Raw genomic sequence first — 16323 nt, 5'->3', positions numbered from 1 at the left:
AAACATGTAGTCAGGGTCAATACGGTACGGTACGTTTTTTATTGGCTTACCGTACATACAACAGTCAAGTCAAGTTTATTCATATAGCCCTTAATCACAAAAGAGCCTCAAAGGGCTTAACAAGCAGGCAACGGTAGACAACAATAGATGATAGACAACAGACGACATACCTGATCTGAACCCCCATCAGGGCAAGGAAAAACTCAAAACCTTGGGAAGGGACCGCAGATGGGGGAATCCGCCTTCTAGGATGACTAGGCCACAATGGATGTCGAGAGGGTAACATGTGACAATTAAGTAATAACAGAGCGTATAACAGTCCACGTCCAAGATGGAATGCCATCAGGAGAGTTGGTCTTGGGGTGATCAACATTCCTTTGCTGCAGCGCCTCCCCATGGAGGTAGGCCACGTTAAATGTTGTCCAGTTGAGTCAGGGCAACTTCCAAACAGCCACCCCTCCAACGCACTAAGGCTCTAAAGACCGCATACTTCTTGTCAAGTTTTTCTGTCGGCGTTGTGGATGAACTCCAAATTGCAGACGCCTTGTATGGTTAAAGAAGACAGTTTATTGAAGGGTAAGAAGGGGAAAGTCCACAGAGGCTTGACCAGGACGGCAGGGCAACGAGCATGGCAGCAGGCCGAAGATGTATCCCACTGCGAAGATGCAAAAATATGATCAAAAACAGGAATCTCTATCATACATGAAAACCTAAGCGAACAAGTGTTACCACTCGAAGGTTGTCAACAATCTGGTGAAGTCTCTCGCTCTCCGTGGGCTTTTAAGACCTGCCGTCAAGGATGATGCGACAAAGCTTCCAAGGCATCAAGGATGATGCCTACCAAAGGGTGCTGTCATAAAGAAACAAAAGGTAGGGAAGGGGAAGGGGTCTGGAAGGGGGAGGGGATCCTGACAGTACCCCCCCCTCAACGGGCGCCACCTGGCGACCCACCAGGTCTGTCCGGATAGGAGCGATGGAAGTCACGGACAAGGCCAGGGTCTGAAATAGCAGAGCGGGGTACCCAGCAACGCTCTTCTGGGCCGTAACCCTCCCAATCCACCAGGTACTGGTACCCTCTCCCTCTCCGACGAACGTCCAGGATACGTCGGACGTTGAGGTCTGGGTGGTCATCAATGACACGAACAGGCGGAGGAGGTTCCGAAGGAGGAGACAGAGGACTGGTGGTAACAGGACGGATCTGGGAGACATGAAATACTGGGTGTACCCGTAGGGTGGGTGGTAACCTGAGCCTCACCGCTGAAGGATTGACAATCTTCTCAATGGCAAATGGACCCAGAAACCGGGGAGAGAGTTTGCGAGCATCAGTCTTGATGGGAATGTTTTTGGAAGAGAGCCAAACATTTTGCCCAGGAGAGTATTGTGGAGCTGGGATCCGCCGTCTGTCCGCCAGCCTCTTATTTTCTTCCGATGATCTCTGCATGGCCGTGCAAGCTTCTTTCCAGACCCGCTTGGCACGTTCAAGATGGGCCTGCACTGACGGCACACAACTTTCAGACTCCTGGGCAGGGAACAGAGGTGGCTGATAGCCTAGTGCGGCCTCAAATGGAGACATACCCAGTGCAGAACTGGTCATAGAATTGTGTGCGTACTCAATCCAAATTAGGTGGGTAGCCCAGTTGGAAGAATTGTTCTCAGTAACACATCTAAGGGTTGATTCTAGATCCTGGTTGAGCCTCTCGCATTGCCCATTTGACTGGGGATGGTACCCTGACGTGAGGCTGGATGTAGCTCCGAGCTCTTTACAGAACTCCTTCCACACACGGGATATGAATTGGGCCCTTTGGGACAACACTGCTCCGACCCCCGTGTCCGAGGCATCCACCTCAACAATGTACTGCTTGGAAGGGTCAGGTTGGATCAGGATGGGGGCGGTGGTAAACAACCGCTTAAGTTCCTGGAACGCTTCTTCTGCTTGATGGTTCCAACAGAACCGAGTCTTAGTTGATGTTAGCGCAGATAGGGGCGCCGCGACACGGCTGAAATTGCGAATGAATCTGCGATAAAAGTTGGCAAACCCCAGAAAACGTTGTAACTCCTTTCTGGTCTGAGGTGTGGGCCACTCAGTTACTGCCTTTATCTTTTCCAAGTCTGCCCCGACACTGCCTTTTCCCAAAATGTAGCCCAGGAATGACACGGATTCAGTGTGGAAAAGACACTTCTCTGCTTTGACAAACAGTCGGTTCTCCAGTAAGCGCTGGAGGACCTGGCGAACATGGGAGATATGCTCGTCAAGGTTCTTCGAGTAAATCAAAATGTCATCAAGGTAAACAAACACAAATCTTCCTAGGAAGTCCCTCAATACATCATTTATCAGAGCTTGGAAAACGGCTGGGGCGTTGGACAGGCCAAACGGCATAACCAGATATTCGAAATGCCCCAAGGGGGTGTTGAAAGCTGTCTTCCACTCGTCTCCGGCTTTTATGCGCACTAGATGGTAAGCATTGCGCAAGTCTAATTTGGTAAAGACTTCAGCTCCTTGTAAGGCATCAAAGGCAGATGTGAGCAGGGGCAGGGGGTACTTATTCTTGACTGTGATGTTGTTTAGGCCTCTGTAGTCTATGCAGGGTCTCAGAGTGCCATCTTTCTTGCCTACAAAGAAAAATCCAGCTCCCACTGGGGAAGAGGAGGGTTGAATTATCCCTGCAGCTAGGGATTCCCTTATGTACGTCTCCATAGCCTCACGTTCAGGACGTGAGATGTTATACAACTTTCCCACAGGGAGAGGGGCCCCCGGAAGGAGATCAATACAACAGTCATAGGGCCTATGTGGAGGAAGGGAAAGTGCCCTACTCTTGCTGAAAACTTCTCTTAATTCCATGTAATCTGGCGGGACCTGGGACAGATCTGGCGGTGCCTCGGGACTGGGGGTGTCCTTTGGGGAAGGAGGTACAGCTGACTTCAGACAATGAGAGAGGCACAAGTTGCTCCAGCTGAGTACCTCCCCTCCAGTCCAGTTGATTTGGGGGTTGTGATCCCAGGATCACAGGATCCTCCGGAGTTTTCCATACAAAAAAGGATATTTCTTCCTGATGATTTCCAGAGAGCATGAGAGTAATATTTTCAGTCTGGTGGGTGACAGTCGCCAGACGGCGACCATCCAGAGCCTTCGCCACAAAGCTAGCCTCTAGAGCTTTGAGTGGAACTCCAAGATCAGTTGCCAGATCGGCATCAATGAAATTGCCTTCTGCTCCAGAGTCCACCAGGGCTGACACGTGGAGGGACATATTACCAAACAGGAGTTGGGCAACCAGTGTCAGGCGTTTAATGGGGACCTTCCTTGAGCTTGCTTCCTTTGTTAAGGTTCCCACCTTCACATCTGGGTGTGAGGGTTCACGTTTAGGACAGTCTCGTCGAAAATGATTGGGACTGGAACAGTACAAACACTCCCCAGCCCGTAGTCTGCGGCTCCGTTCTTCAGGAGTTAGTCTTGCTCGTCCCAGCTGCATAGGCTCCTCTTGTGTGTGTTGTTGCAAGCTTGGCCTAAAGTTGGCAGGTTGACGGGTCTCTGGAGCGGCCATAAACTGTGCTCCAGGACTGAAGGAAGGTCGTGATGGAGGTCGTGACGCTCGTCTTCTGTTCCGTTCCCGGAGTCGATTGTCAATGCGAATGCTCATAGCAACAAGTGTCTTGAGGTCGTCGGGTTCATCTCTGGCTGCTAATTCATCCTGTAGGGTTTCGGTTAGCCCATTGATGTATGCCTGTCGGAGGGCCCTTTCATTCCATCCAGACTCTGCTGCTAATGTCCAAAAATCTACTGAGTAATCTGCCACGCTTCTGGATCCTTGGCGAAGAGTTAGAAGTCGGCCCTCCGTAGTGCCCAAAGATTCGGGATGGTGGAACACAGCCTTCATCGCTTGGGATAGCTCATCAAAAGAGTTTGGCGTACCTTGGGACAAGAACAAGGCCTCTGCCCATGCCAATGCTCGCTCCCGTAACAAGCCCAAAACATAGTTGACCTTGCTTTGCTCATCAAAAAAGGTAGTGGGTCTCTGTTGAAACACAAGCTGGCATTGCATCAAAAATCCTTTACACTTATGGAACTCACCCCCAAACGGTTCTGGCTGGGTGGCACTCGATTCCCTTGATGCACTTGATTCCCCTGATACTGACTGCTCAGGGGCTGATATGTCCACACACTTGTCCGGCATAGAGCTGGTCTTGGTCTCGGTGAACCTGTGAGTCAAGTCCCTGAGTTGAACAAGAATGGCTTTGTTGGTCTCGGTTAGACCTTGAAGAATCTCTGAATGGTGTCCCAGGAGCACATTATGAGCGCCCAATACTTCTCGGGCGTCCGCGGAGTCCATGTTGTGTGACCAGATTGTTCTGTCAAGTTTTTCTGTCGGCGTTGTGGATGAACTCCAAATTGCAGACGCCTTGTATGGTTAAAGAAGACAGTTTATTGAAGGGTAAGAAGGGGAAAGTCCACAGAGGCTTGACCAGGACGGCAGGGCAACGAGCATGGCAGCAGGCCGAAGATGTATCCCACTGCGAAGATGCAAAAATATGATCAAAAACAGGAATCTCTATCATACATGAAAACCTAAGCGAACAAGTGTTACCACTCGAAGGTTGTCAACAATCTGGTGAAGTCTCTCGCTCTCCGTGGGCTTTTAAGACCTGCCGTCAAGGATGATGCGACAAAGCTTCCAAGGCATCAAGGATGATGCCTACCAAAGGGTGCTGTCATAAAGAAACAAAAGGTAGGGAAGGGGAAGGGGTCTGGAAGGGGGAGGGGATCCTGACACTTCTTTCTGGCTCTCGGGATTGTCAAAAGACCGGCGTGTTTTGAGCGTAGGTTTCTAGACGGAGCATAGGGTACAATTAGGTCAACCAGATAAGAAGGTGCCAACCCATAATATTTTGTAAACAAGAAGTAGAACCTTAAAGTCACATCTTAAATGAACTGGGAGCCAGTGCAGGTTGGCTAGTATTGGACAAATATGGTCAAACTTACGCGTCCTTGTAAGAAGTCGTGCTGCAGCATTTTGTACAGTAAACCTCGGATATATCGGATTCAATTGTTCCCACTGGTTTTGTCCGATGTAAGCGAAATCCGTTATATGCGTATACCGGAAAATGTCTGTTTTATGCATATATCGGATTTATATCTGGTATATGCGTAAATCGGATTTTATCCGTTATAAAAAGGCACTTCCTTGACTATGTTTCCAATGTACCTGGATGCGCAGGCAACGCTGCAAACGCTGCAAATGACGTCGTATAGCGGCCTGTCACGATTCGGCGAATCGGAGCGCCACGATGCGGCCATCCGATATATGCGAGGGAAATTTAATGGAAATGCATTGGAACGGGACTGGAGATTTTGTCCGAAATAGGCGAAATCCGTTATAAAAAATCCGATATATGCAATGAATTTTTATTGGAAATGCATTACAGAAAAATCGGTTCCTTTTTATCTGTCCGTTGTGAGCGAATTTCCGATATATCCGAGTCCGATATATCCGAGGTTTACTGTACTAAGTGTAGGCTTTGAAACGTGCCATTGGAAGACCAGAAAGCAGTACATTACAGTAGTCAAGGCGAGATGAGACAAATGCATGGACTAGGGTCTCTGCATCAGAAGTGGATAGAATAGACCGTATCTTTGCCATGTTGCGAAGCTGAAATAATGCTGTTTTAGTAACATTCTTAATGTGCTTATGCAATATCACACCCAGATTTGTCAGTGTCACTTTGGGTAATGATGATTTTATCAAAGCTCAGAGTGGTATCCTTAAACAGGGAACTCTGTTTAGCAGGGCCAATGACCAGGGCCAAAAGTACATAATCATATTTTTGAGCCATTGTTGTCACAAAGTGCACTCACGTAGCACTGCTGATTGAAATCTCTGCTAATTCAGACACCCAGTATTGGTACAAACCTTTACCATTCTTGCAAAGAAAAGCAGAAGACGTAAGACATATCGTAAGTTCCAATCGGACTGAAATGTGCCTCTTTTCATGATCCATCTTAAAGCAGCTCTGACACCAGACTTCCCTCAAAAGAATCAGTGACAGGTAGCGAGCCCCCTTTAGGCTTCAATCATGCTGCATTAAGAGACTTAAACACGCACACTGCTCGTACGTACGTATGAATCCTCCTGTTGATTTCCAAGGATAAACCTATTGGCACTAACAAGCGTGGCTGGGAAAGAAAAATACGTAAGTCATTTCTCACCCTCTTCCTCTTTCTCCTCGACATCCTCATCTCTCAGGAAACCTTGACATTTTCCAACGTAGAAATGTGAAGTATTTATTAAGTCCTTTCACGGCTCGACAGACAAATTGGATCAACCTATCGGTTAACCTTCCCTAGAGGAGGAGGAGGTAATACGTTAATGCATTTAAAATATAAAATAAACCCACAGGCATGCTTTCGGTTTATACTTTCACTTTTTTGTGGCACATCTAAGCTGGTCACTTATGCAACCTGTTGCGATTGTGGCTGTGACAATTACAGTTATGACAATAATGAAATAATAACCTATGATGTGCCTTCCATTTTAATTAGTACACTTTACTGGCACTTGCGGCTCCATACTTGGGTATGGCTTGGAAATCAAAAAGGATACTTGGTGTGCACTTTGGTGCTTAGTGTTCACACTGGTATTTTCGTCGTGGAACCAAAGGCTGCACAGTAAAGAACATTTGCATCAAGTACATGCTTGATTAGGCAGCTTTGGTGACATAGTATGTGATGTTTTGTTAGAACCTCTGTGATATATTGTATTTGTTAAGTGTAGCTTTGTCCAACACACACACATGCACACTTGGAGACAAATTGTAGATATTTTTTTATGGCTGAATGAACTGAACCGCAATTGTAAGGCATTCCGAAGACACATTCAAAGATGTGACTGTCAGTAATGTTACATATAGATGGGACAATAGCCACCGCAGGAAGTACAGCACACAAACCAGAAGTAACAGAGGAACAACTCCAGCAACGTTAACATGTTTGAATGCATATTATGTCTTATTTATTTTATTTATGTCTCAATATGTCTACTATACTCCATAGTGGCCGAGTGGTTAGTGCACAGGCTACACAGCTAGGTTTTCTCCGGGTACTCCGGTTTCCTCCCACAATTGTCCATAGGTATGAATGTGAGTGTGAATGGTTGTTTGTCGATATGTGCCCTGTGATTGGCTGGCGACCAGTTCAGGGTGTACCCCGCCTCTCGCCTGAAGACAGCTGGGATAGGCTCCAGCATGCCCACGGCCCTAGTGAGGATAAGCGGTATAGAAAATGGATGGATGGATGTCTACTATATTGGATGATACGAATAAAAAGGTGACTATAGAGGTTATTTGATGTCTAAAGGTCTCTAATAATTTGAAAAGGTTTGAAACAGGATTTCTATGCTCCAATTACGGATATGTTATATTTATAAACAGAGAATCCTATTTTGTTTAAATTCAATTAGCACTGTTTTTTCCCCACTTATCATTCCCGCGTTGTAAAACTGGTGCATGTCACAGTTCAGACCGGGGTCCATCTCTGAAGCGGGCTGAGTCCACATCTTTGGTGCACACTAATGTTTGGATGATTGCATTCAGACCTGACCAAATGAACCGTACAGAGAAAATGTACCAAAGTTGGTTGGAATCGAGCCAAAAATGAGTGTGAACAAACCCAGTACATAATACTATTTTTCTGTCCTTGCAAAAAGCATACTATTTTTATCCACAGGAATAAGGAGCATGGGAGTTAGTGGCAAAGAAGGGGAAGAAAAGTATGTGGGGTCGGGGAAGGGCGGCTTGTTTTCTGTCATCTTTAAAATGTACAAAATTCCACCCTGTCAGATGAAGCTCAAAGCGGGACATCATTCGGTTATTGTGACAAAGTCTAAAGGTCACCGTTGACATACTAAAAAATAAAACATAAAAAAATGAGTCCTGCCTGCCAAAAGTCAGATGAAAAGTGAAAGACAGACACGTAAAAAATAGATCTAGCCTCTGTATGACCTCATATTGTTGATTACTGCATACCTGTCATCTTTATTTTTTCTCAGAAAGGGTTAAGGTTTTATTTTTATTTTTTTTCCATGAATATATGCTAAACATATCCTGCATTGGTCTTTAAGGTAAACAACACATTCATTAATTTTCTATCGCTTATCCTCACGAGGGTCACAGGCTGTGCTGGAGCCTATCCCAGCTGTCTTCGGGCGAGAGGCGGGGTACACCCTGGATCGGTCGACAGCCAATCACAGGGCACATATAGACAAACAACCATTCACACTCACATTCATACCTATGGACAATTTGGAGTGGCCAATTAACCTAGCATGTTTTTGGAATGTGGGAGGAAACCGGAGTACTCGGGGAAAACCCACACATGCACGGGGAGAACATGCAAACTCCCCACAGAGATGGCCGAGGGTGGAATTGAACTTGGGTCTCCTTGCTGTGAGCCTGGTACCTCGGTTAGTGTAAAAAAAAAATGTTTGCCACAATTTGTGTACATTAGTATACACCATGGCACACGTTATTTTACACTCTAACACCGTGCAGCCCGTAAACAACACAGTTTAAGGCTAATATCTGAAGGGTGCATTCATTCCTGTCATGTTCGGTTTGTTTAAAGCTGCATTCAGATTGAAATGCCTCAGAGATGGATCTCGTTCACCTTGCAAATGTGGTTTATTTCAGTCGAGCCCAATGTGACACGTGATAGAGAAAATGTACTGGACTATAAGTGTGAATGCAGCCTTAAATATCCCTCTATTTTAGTATTTTCAGTCAGGAGAGATAACATGTAATCTTGCATCTGTCCAAGGAATAACCTCAGCCTTTAATCCCGCTTCTTCATAGTGGCTTGATCCCTGCGTCAGCATTGTCTTCTGAATGCTGAAAGACATGGCCCGGGTCTTAACTGACACCGAGGGCACCCTTTAGGGAACTCCCCTTCCCGGCATGGCTGAAAAACACCCGGGTCACATACAGTGCGATGGACAAGCAGAGAGACATTCCCTTCCCAATGATTGGCTGACAGGATCAATGCATCCACCACCCCAGGAACATATCCAATTTAAGAGGCAGAGTCAGAGTCTTCCCACACTCCTTTGCCTCTGACGGACAGCCGTGTTTAGATGCGGTCAGATTAAAATACACTTGTTAAAAGCTACAGGTCACTGGCGCTGCTCCGGGTTATTGATTGAGGAGATTGTTTTATTTGTCTGACATTGTTGTGTGTTTTAACTTTAAGGCTCATTCTCTCTCTTTTCAACAAATAAGTTATCTGTGTGTGTTAGTGTTTGTTATTTAGGATTTTATTAACTGGAGGGTACTGTAGACACATTGCTGCACCACATGAATAGAAATACTGAAAAAGGCCAAACACTCCAAATCACTCCCGGGTTGCTGGTTGACAGTGGGGATATGATTTATCAGTTCCAGGGTCAAACTGTGGACATTGATACAAGGTTCAGCCAATATTGGTGGGTGTGACTCCTCTCTTTGTGCTTTTTATGATGTTTATTTCTACTTCCATGTTGATGGCTTTTCTCTTTCTTTGGTACACTGTCACTGTAACGTTGAGGCAATGCTATTCTTCCTCAGTGTGGCTGAGCTGACAGATACTGAATTTATTTGCCCAGCAGAAGGCACACAATGCATTGCAACTAATTATCGAGCAAGTCTGGTGTTTACGGACCAAAATAACATGAATGGGAATACAGTCGTAACCACAGACAATGGTAACTGTAGTGTTTTCAACGGGGATGTTGGTGACACCAAGCATATGTCTGTGTGTGTGGTGAAAACTGCAACAGAAAAAGTGCATCTCAACATCTTGAGCGGCTGCTGCACAATCAAATGCCCCAAGCCCAATCAATCACACCAACCAATATCCAAATATATCCAAATAAACCACAATACAGTCAAACTCACGGCATTCCTGCGTGACAACTCAACGTAGGTGGCATCCACCACGTTCCCGTGCAGTCTCCAGCGAGCGATCTCCTCCCCGGCGACATCCGGAAGTGAACCGGAAGCGCATCCCCGGAAACCGGAAGTGGACCCCAGCGATAACATTTTTTAATACAAATTTGTATAAATCATGAATTACTTATCTAAACAACTTTTAATCACTTCAAGCAAAATACACATCCTTAGCATTGCGTATTCAAACCAATTAACTTATTTATTCTGAAAAGTGCCTTAAGGGCAGCACAGTAACAAGAGGACAACCTGCATTTGTTTTAGTACATATGAAAAATGTATTGTGCTATGATGACTAATCCTCACTTTTGTTTAAAGAGATCACTCAGAAATGTACAGTAAGTAGTTAAAACAATTTCTTATGAGTTATAGTGTATGTTTTTTGACAGCATGGCCAATATGAGACTTTTTTTTATCAGATGAGTGTTATGTTGTTATTATATGTGGTGGCTGTGCAGATCATATTATAATGATTCCCGATGCCATGTTGAAGTAATCCATCTGCAGTAATCTGATGTTTGGTAAGTAGTTATGCCGGGTATACATCTATCTACATGTGGGACCTTGTGTTCAGGTGTAACTGTTTATTGACACAAACACTACTGGCAGTCTTACTCTGTGAGTCAACACAGTGGGCTCACTTATTGTCTATGTAGCTAGTTAGCTGCCTTTATTGCTAGTGAACAATGGCTAGTAAAGAGAGGTAGAGAGTCTAGGACAGGGGTCTCAAACTCAATTTAGTTGGGGGCCACTGGAGCTCGGGTCTGGGTGAGACTGGGCCGCATCAGGTTTTCCAAAAAAAAACAAAAAACGCATTTATTAAAAACTTTAAATTTATTTATTAAAAAATAATAATAATATTCATTTATTAAAAAAATTAAAAACTTCGCTTTGGTTCCAATTTTCTACAAGAAAAGCTCTGATAAAACATTCCACTGTTCTCAAATATCTTTTTATTTGTCTACACAAAATAAGATGAAAATAAATAAACAAATCAAGAATGAAGAAAATCAATCAATCAATAATCAATCAATCAATAATAAATTATAAATTTATAAATAAATAAATATAATAATAATAATAAAACGGCAAATAATAAAAACTTAAGAAAGCACATATAGTTGGTGGGTAGACAAATGATTTTTTTCAAATTAAAATGAACAACGCATTATTAAAGCCCTGTAGACATGACAAAACATGACTATCGTCACATTTATACTCTTTTTATTGACAACATATTGCGCAACTGCAGGGTCTTGAGACACATGCTAACTCGCACACTAGAGAGCTAGCGACCTAAACGGTAGCCTTCAAGTTATTTCCTTTAAACTTAAATAGCCAAAAACTTACCACTTCCACACGGATAGGGAGGATAACTATTAACAGTTATTTAACCTTTAACATGAACATTAATCAAACGTAATAATTTTTTCTGGGTACATGATACCATACAGCATCCATATCAAACTTGCACGGGCCACACTAACATTAAACTTTCATATCAAGGCGGGGGCCTCAAACTAGTGTCCTGTGGGCCACATTTGGCCCGCGGGCCGCGTGTTTGAGACCCCTGGTCTAGAACAAACAGATGTTACAGTCTAATCCCCCCACATTGCATTGCCATTACCGTTCTCTTTGCATGTATTTATATAGGACCTGTCATCTGCAGTTTCTCAGAGTTCCACTCACAGTGTCGACTGGTGGAAGTTCGGTCTTATGTTCGGAAGTGAACATGTGGTAGTGTTTAACTTGGTAATGCCTCGGGTTTTAATGGACTTGCTCTTGTGGGACATATCACATGGAAGGCAACCAGAACAGAAGAGCGTGGGCCAAAAGAAAATGTTGGAGTGTCATCGGAACTGGTTGTTAACTGAAAACGTTCCCAAAGGAAAACCTCAGTCCAAGGCCCACAAGGCGTTCCACGGATGCCAATTGATCCTTAGTAAGCCAAGTATGTTTTTGTGCTCACATTCATTTATTTTCTCAGCGTAATCCTTGTTAATTTGGTGACTCTATTTTGGCACGGAGAAGCTTTGTCACCCCCTCAGTTAATAGGATGTGTTACAGTTTACAGTTACACTCACCAGAGGTTTCTCCTTGTGGATTTATTTCCATGCCTCTGTGGATCATGCAGGTGGCTTTTAGAACATTTCTATAAATTTACTTGTGTAAATAATCCATCCATCCTCTATACCGCTTAACCTCACTGGAGTCGTGGGTGTATGCTGGAGCCTATCCCAGCTGACTTTGTTGCAATGAGCGCTGGTTTATTTTGACTCCAGAAGCTGTTTTCCCGTGTTTCTCCTACTTGTATGCGGCTGAATTTACATGTAAACACATCAAAAATAGACTTCAAGTGTATCTTTTGCGTCACGTCAAAACACGACGTGTGTCAGATGCACGTAAGACGGTTGTGAATTTGCCAGACTGATTAAAACAGAAGTGATTTGAAAGTGTGTGCCATGCTGCTACGTCCGTGCGACGTGACACGTCTGGTTTGAATTTGGAGTACTTTGACTTTGTTGACTTCATGTCACACTCTTCATACTCAACTCCGTGTTTGTGCTTGAAATGGTAGAACTAATTTTTCCCAGGCTGCACGGCGGTTGAGTGGTTAGCGCCCAGACTTCACAGCAAGGAGAAGGAGCAAAGTTCAATCCCACCCCCGGCCATCTCTGTGTGGAGTTTGCATGTGTGGGTTTTCTCCAGGGACTCCCACATTCAAAAAAAAACACATGCTAGGTTAATTGGCGACTCCAAATTGTCCATAGGTATGAATGTGAGTGTGAATGGTTGTTTGTCTATGTGTGCCCTGTGATTGGCTGGCCACCAGTCCAGGGTGTACCCCGCCTCTTGCCCGAAGACAGCTGGGATCGGCTCCAGCAACCCTCGTGAATATTTTCCCAATTTTTGCAAACTTTGCATATTGTGTTCTCTTGGTCCATATGTGCTGGAACAAAACCAAAGCACTTCCATATTACAGAGGTACCTCCCCGTTCAGCAACAGTTTCTTTGTCGATAGTCACCACTTCTCCTCCGCGTTGGTCCATGCTTACTTTCTCCTTTCTGTTGTCTCTGTTCAGCCTTTCTCCGACACTGCTGGACCATATGTTCATACCACATGTCCTGAATAAGCTGAACATTCTGATTTTGGAATGGTCTTGAGGAATGTGTGAGGAATTAGTGGAAAAAAAAAAAAACAACATTACGGCAGGATCAAGTGTTAAACCAGAAGCCATCGGGCCGGGGAAAAACCACTTTACCTCCTGAATAAGGTACAAATAAGGTAGAATAAGCACATTTTTACAGTAATGGTAAATATTAAATTATTTTCCACCAGTAGGGGGTGCCAAATCATTTGCCGGTTCATTTTCAATGAGAAATGAAAGTCACAGAAAATGTCACAGAAAATAGGATATTTGCAAGTAAACGTGTTTTTTATTTATTATGTATTTTTATGAGGTGGAATAAGAAAAAGAGGAAGAAGTACTTGAATAGATACACAAAAAAAGGTGTAGAAATAATAAAGACTGCCGTCAGGCCTATTTTTAACCATGCATTAGCTCTGTGTTTGGTTTGTTTTGTTTTACTCAAATCGTTTTGCACCCAAAAATTATGAATGCATAATAGTGAACGTTAAATCGAAACAACAATGCGATGGCATGCTGTTGTGTCTCAGTGTAACACTGGGAGTCAATATTGTACAAATCAGTTGTATGGATTTTATCAGGGATTATTTTAACAAACATCACATCCGTACATGTGCTATGCCTTTGTTGTCACAGTATTAGATTTTAGCCACCGGGCAACTCATCCATCACGTTTAAATATTGGCGAGGACAGTGATCAGATGTTACGGGTCGACACTGTTGGACAGGTTAAACTCGCTTGGCAGAATTGTGCATCCCCAAGCTGGAATGTTTTGAAAGACAAACAAAAACTTTTGGCAAATAGGAAGCTAAGTCGTATCTATTCTGTGATCAGAAAGCAGACATGTTGGTTTGATGCAACCATAGGAATGATGAATGAGCGAGTAGGACCCCTACAGTAATGTATACATGGCAATCAGGTTTGTAAGCTAATGTTGTAGCAGGCGTACAATAATACTTTGCTGTCTGTCCATGCCTTTTAGCGCTACTTATTTGAATAAATGTTCTCCTCCCTCACACCATGTGTCGGCAGCAAATGGTTTTTGGGGGAGTTAGGCAGGCAGGTGCTTTCAGACTTTGTTGGGCTACCCAAGAGATGTTCCCTCTTTGATTGTTTCTTCAAACATGAGACGCGGGTGCTCGGGGAACAGTTTGTTTGTTCTAAATTTCTTGGGAGACTCCTCCTGGGAGATGACTCCTCCTTCTTCTTTTTCTCCTGCACAGTTGTTATGATTATCAACAAAATCTGCTGCCATACAGATGCCTCTTTTCAGATGATAACATCACATGAAGATGTCAAATCCTTGTCCTGGAAAGACTTTGAGGAGCTTGGGGGCAGTTGTAGACTGGTATATGGTATATTCTCCACAGACTGGATTAACAACACCTATAGTCGGCGTGTCTGTGGTCCTGAAAAGCAAATGACTGCCGGGGTCTCTAATTAGACAAAAACAAGACCATTTAATCTGGAAACGCAAGTTAGCCAACCACACAGTAGCACACAGACACCAGGTTGAATAGGTGTCCGGTTTGCTAACGTAACACATTAACAGTTACTGTATTCAGTTACACGAGTCCATTTACCAAGTCACCGGTAAGCAAGTTCAGCAAGCTCCCAGTCTCTTTCCACATGACTGAATCCATACTTGTCATAAGCATGAAGCGCCCTCTCGTATGGCACATGACTAGAAGATCAGCTAAACTATTGAAAAAAGTATGACATACGATCTGGAAAATACGGATATGATACCATATGAGGTACGATAAAATACTAAGATTTTATTTACGTTTTCTCATGCACTCCCTATAATTATTCAAGTTGAAAAATAACTCCCAACTATTGTCATTACTCCCAACTACCACTTGTACCTGTATAAATCTCTAAATACCCAATGTAAGACTATGGATATCAGACTCTTTTCTTATACAGTATTTGGGTGCATATGGCATTTTTACACTCACAAAGCAGCCAATGCCAAAAGCGATGCATTTTTGCTGGATCCTATGAATTAAAGACTGCTAACACTATATATTTCTTTCTTCCTGCACAGTGAGGAAGGATATGAAAGATGACATCGAGGACAGAATGGTGCAGTTTAAGAAAAAGGCCAAAGAGCTTCGCATTTTGGATGCCAAGACGGCGCAGAATCTATGTGAGTATATTTCAGACTTTTACTGTTAAAAAAATGTATGTCTCTTTCCATCCATGCACAATTCAGTGCATGCTGTGTGCTGGCAAAGCAAAGCAATGGAAGGCCTCACTATTGATGGTGTTTTACGATGCCCTTTGGGGACTTGTTTTCTTGCCAATTGTTAACAGTCACTACAAGTGCATATAGATTACATGTGGGCTATCTGTCTTTTAGCATGTGGAAAATAGATTCTTAACACAAGAAAGCCCTCCGGCTACATGTAAGCAATTTGAATCTCCAGGGGACTAAATTGTTAGGTTAATGGTGTGTGTCCTCCATGCCCTACGTGTTCTATTTCAGGCTGTGGTGGAAGGGAACAATATGGAGTGCACATTGGAAAAGTAAAAACAACATATGAACCATCATATTTTTTGCAGTGCATCTTCATGTCGTTTCATCGTCCAAATGATTGCACAGTTTGGCAAAACATCAAGCTATGATGAAGATGCGCAAAGCCGACATGTGTTCAGGACATATGCGTTCAGGCGACACAGGTGCCGTGCATGCATGGCTGTGACAGTCTTCTTTATTGCCAGTGCCATCAGTTATTAAAATGCAGCACACAGGCTGTGCAACAAGAGGTTGGGAAAACCTCAACCCACCCCTTAATGACATTTGGCTTTGTGGCTTGCAGTCTTCAATCAAAGCTTCATCAGCATACCTGGCCTTCCTCTAATGGAGCCTTTCAAACCCTCCATTTAGATCTTTAAGAACTGGAGTTGAAGTGGCAGTAATCACAATGCTAGCTAGTATCGTCAGACATTGTAGAGAAATATATTTTAAAAATCACATAATATCATTTTGTAAATCAATTTACCAGGGCTGCAAAAAAATCAGATTAATCACCGATTTTAATGCATTAATCATGATTAATCACCATTAACAACTATGTCTGAAATATGCCAATTTTTACTGTATTTGATGAATAGAAAGATAAATGTTGATATATATTAGTATGTATTAAGAGCTCCAAATGAACTGACTATGCCAATTAAGCTAAAAGCGAGCACACAAGT

General features: G+C 43.6%; 1 protein-coding gene across 6 annotated transcripts in view; it reads left to right on the top strand.

Annotated features, from left to right (window-relative positions):
* The window catches only part of diaph2 (diaphanous-related formin 2), a 391673-nt gene that overhangs the window by 204659 nt on the left and 170691 nt on the right, over positions 1-16323 (top strand). For all 6 annotated transcript variants that reach the window (XM_058076542.1, XM_058076541.1, XM_058076539.1 and 3 more), the window contains one exon: positions 15167-15268. In XM_058076542.1, the coding sequence (XP_057932525.1) occupies positions 15167-15268 (102 nt within the window). The remainder of the gene's footprint in view (positions 1-15166; positions 15269-16323) is intronic.

This window comes from Doryrhamphus excisus, chromosome 6 (assembly GCF_030265055.1).
Source record: "Doryrhamphus excisus isolate RoL2022-K1 chromosome 6, RoL_Dexc_1.0, whole genome shotgun sequence".
NCBI lineage: Eukaryota > Metazoa > Chordata > Actinopteri > Syngnathiformes > Syngnathidae > Doryrhamphus > Doryrhamphus excisus.
This window is presented reverse-complemented; position numbering and strand designations above follow the sequence as displayed.